At 38.1% G+C, this 3962-nt stretch overlaps 1 protein-coding gene across 1 annotated transcript in view; it reads left to right on the forward strand.

The window, feature by feature from the left end:
- Positions 1-3421, forward strand: part of BBS7 (Bardet-Biedl syndrome 7) — a 76560-nt gene extending 73139 nt beyond the window's left edge. Inside the window, exon 19 of the mRNA XM_075543856.1 lies at positions 208-3421. Within this exon, the coding sequence (XP_075399971.1) occupies positions 208-341 (134 nt within the window). The 3' untranslated portion in view covers positions 342-3421. The remainder of the gene's footprint in view (positions 1-207) is intronic.
- Positions 3422-3962: the final 541 nt, after the last annotated feature.

The raw sequence follows: 3962 nt of genomic DNA on the forward strand, positions 1-3962 counted from the left end.
GTGGTGCTACCAGGTAAACGTGAACTACTGGAATCCCCTCAATAAACATATTTTTATAAGCATCAATCCTTCGAAAAAAGTTTGTGTACATTTAATAGCGGAATTCTGTGGGCTTAGCAATGGATTCTCAAGCAATCACGATTTTCATGAAGTTGTTTCACTGAAAGGAACTAATCAATGGGAGTAATCTATTATTGTTCTTTCCAGGCATGATCACCGATCTTTTCATCGATAAGTTCAAGTTTAAAGGCACCAATGTAAAAACCAAAGTACCTCTGCTCCTGGAGATTCTGGACAGTTATGACCAAAATGCACTGGTTGCTTTCTTTGATGCCGCATGAAATCCAATCAAGGTAAAATCCCAAAGAAGTGACTGTTTACAAGGGAAAAAAACCAATTATAAACTGACCATATGAGGGGACTTCAACATTTGGGAAAAACTCCATTATCTTTTCATTTCATTTCTCACCAACCTTTTGAAGCCCGCTCGTATATACTTTTATTTCAAGTGCTTTTTAGTATCTTTTTTTTCCCCCAGATACAACTTTAAGTAACACTTCTATTTACATTGACAATGTAACTTTTTAATATTTAAAATAAAAATGGATGGCCATTTAGACTGACGTTACAGTAGATGACCCTGGATACAATGGGAGAAAAACATTGGACAGAATTTACATTCTTATTTAAAAGAAAGAAAGCAAATCAAACAAACTAGACTAGTAGTGGACAGAGGACTTCCTGAGACTACTGCCTTTAGATTCTTTAAACGTAGACACAAACCTATTCTGAGGAAATCACCCTTTAGCCAAATAGCAGAATGACAGGCAAGGTAAGAGACATTCTCCTTAAAGATTGGTCTTCAACTTAAAAACCTTAAGTATGAGACCAAAAGGGCAATATTTACTCACAAACAAAGATGAACTGAATAGCGACACCAGAATTACTAGAAAAGGAACAAGTAGAGCACAAAGAGAATGTGGACACATGGTGATAGATATAATTAATGTTACCAAGCCATTTGTGGGAAAATGTCCTATGAGAACCTCCTTTGTAAACTTTCACGAAGGACTCAGTAAATTATTACTTAAAAAGAAAAAAAACCAAGTGTAATAAGATTAATGGATTTAAAAAGTTTGGCAAATTAGATGCTTTAATTTTTAAATGGAGAAGTATTTGGAAAATCAAAATATAATCATGCTTCACAAGCTATATACACACATAATACCTATGAAATGGCTCAAAAAGTTCCTGGAAAGTTAAGAGTGTGGAATTTTTCCATAAACTTAAAAAGAACCATTTTATTGGGAATTAACACAGATAACATATTATTCCAAAGTTCAATCACATCAAGCAGTATTGTAGAATTGCTACCACATCAGTTTCAAACATTTTTTTCCTTCTTGAACTCCTTGACATCAGCTCCCTTTTACCGCTCCCACCCCCACTGTACTACCCAGAAACCCTTACTCTACTTGCTGTCCCTATAGGTTCATCAATCCTGGGTTTCATATACTGAAAAACATGTAACAAAAATTCAAGAGGGCCACCCCCATTTACAAAACACATCTGAGATAAACCCCAATATGAACAAACAAAAAAAAATACAGAAATGTTGAAAACTAGATCAGGCCTAATGTGCATCAGAGGAGGGATCAGCTGACAAGAGTTTTAACCATTCAAATCGGCTTGATCATGTTGCTGTTCTATAGTCATCTCTCTAGTGCACCCTGTTTGGTAACCGGTTTCTTCCCATCCCTCTATTGTGGAGAGAGGGAACTCATAACCTTCTGCAAATCAGATTCTCACGATTTAGACTCTTACACTATTCCCTCCTTGGGCTTCAGATCGGATGATTTACAATCCTTTGGTCACTGATGTTGGCGTGCTTCTTCCATGTGGACTTAGTTGACATCTCACTTAGATGGCCACTTGTATGGAAATAAGTCTTTAAGACTCCAGATGCGATTTTATTTGATAGCGGGGTACCACCTAATTTCTTCACCACACTTTGCTATCATACCTATATCTTCTGTGTTCCATAAACTTTTTGGAGTCCCCCTCTTATGTGTAAAATGGCTTTATAATTTTCAAAGTGTGTTTGCATAAATTAATTGCCTCATTTGATCTTCACAAGCAAAAACCAAAACTGTAAACTGCCATTGAGTCAATACTGACACAGAGTGATCCTGTACGACTGGGAAGAACTGCCCCTGTGGGTTTCTGAGACACTAATTCTCTATGGGAATAGAAAGCCTCATCTTTCTCCCTCAGAGCAACTGGTGGTTTTGAACTGCTAACCTTGTCCTGTAAATTTGTCAAAGCATATAAAAAAAACAATTGTCAGTAAAGTTAAGTAACATGAGCTTAAAAAGCCATGCAATGTATGTAAAAAGCTGACACCTGGTTTGTATCCCAGTTATTATTCACATAGTCAATAGTGGAAATGACCTACTAACTATTATTATTATTTTGTAGGAGCAGAGATTGGATTGTAATGATTTCTCTCTGTGTGCTACAGCTTATGAAATGCCTTAGTTGTCCCAGTGCTGTAAATTGTGGTCAGGGAACAGGGCAGAGCTGACACAGATGGAAGGGACCCTACCTACACTAACTGTAAGCACTGTGGCAATACAAGGTGCTGCAAGCTGGAATGCGAAAACTGTGACGTGTGGTTCTGTGTTGGGCTGCCAACTGCACGGAAATAGTGATGCTTCTTAGATTTTCCTGTACTCATTACTTTCTTTTTAATATCAATTTATTACTTCAGGGGAATATTGTTGCTGAGTCTCAGTCGACTCTGACCATGTTTTCGTTTGGGTTTATTGTATTAATAACGGTTTGCTTTAAAATGACAAAAGTTATCATGGTTTTTTAAAAAGCTGGTTTTTTGTAATGTTTTCATGAAAGGCAGACTCATGAATTGGTCAGAAATAAGGCTTATGGATGATAATGCTATTAAATTTATTGTATGACAATCTTGTTCTATATATTCTTAGTATATTTCAGCAGCCTTCACTCCTAAACAGAGCATCTCTATATAGGTAGTCTATAGATCCCTAGAATTTATTGTGAGGAGTCCTAGTGGCCTCATGGATTTACTCCTTGGGCTGCAAACGATAAAAGTCAGGAGATCCAGTTGGAATCACCTGGATGGCAGGGAGTGAGAGTTTCATGGGGTTTTGTTGTTGGAATATATATCTACATATAGATATACATATATCTACACAGGGGTATGTATATATCCTATATATAAAGTCTGTTTGGTGAATAAAAATTAATGACTACTTCTTGAAATGCATTACTGTTGTATGTATCAGTTCAAGATGGCACCTTAAAGTGTATTTTCATTGGAAACAAAAACCATAAGATAAATATCTGCGTATAGTGAATAAACACCTACATAATGACATTATTGTCTGACACTTGAGTAATGTGTGAAGAGGGGTAAATGATTCATGCACAGTATTTCATTTAATAATAAAGACAATCTTATGTGGAACAGTGATATTACTTTCAGGTAACATATAAGAAAACTAAGACTAATTTTAATAACGTGACAATGACGACCAGCCGGTAATTATAAGAGTCAACTTTTTAATAGTTGAAGGGTGTGGGGCAGTTGGCCAACTAAACCAGAATTGCCCTAGCCAAACAAAAGGCTTAACGTTTAATTTAGTTCCTTTTGAAATGAATGCATAGCGGCGGTCCGTAGCTCGGAGGGCGGGGCCCACCTAGTCCCTAGTAATTCCTTCCACTTAAGCCAGAGGCCCTAGAAATTCAGGCCCCCCTCCTACCGCCTCCCCGCGCAGGCGTTTCCCCTCCCGCCGCCTTTCGCTACTGCGCCGTGGCTCCTTAGCCTTCCCGGCTGCTGACGCACGCGTGCGACTACGTCGCCGAGAGTAACGTCACAGCGCCCCGCGCTTCCCATTGGCCCGTTTCAATAGTCGCGGGATACTTGA

The sequence above is a fragment of the Tenrec ecaudatus genome, chromosome 3, assembly GCF_050624435.1.
Source record: "Tenrec ecaudatus isolate mTenEca1 chromosome 3, mTenEca1.hap1, whole genome shotgun sequence".
Lineage (NCBI taxonomy): Eukaryota > Metazoa > Chordata > Mammalia > Afrosoricida > Tenrecidae > Tenrec > Tenrec ecaudatus.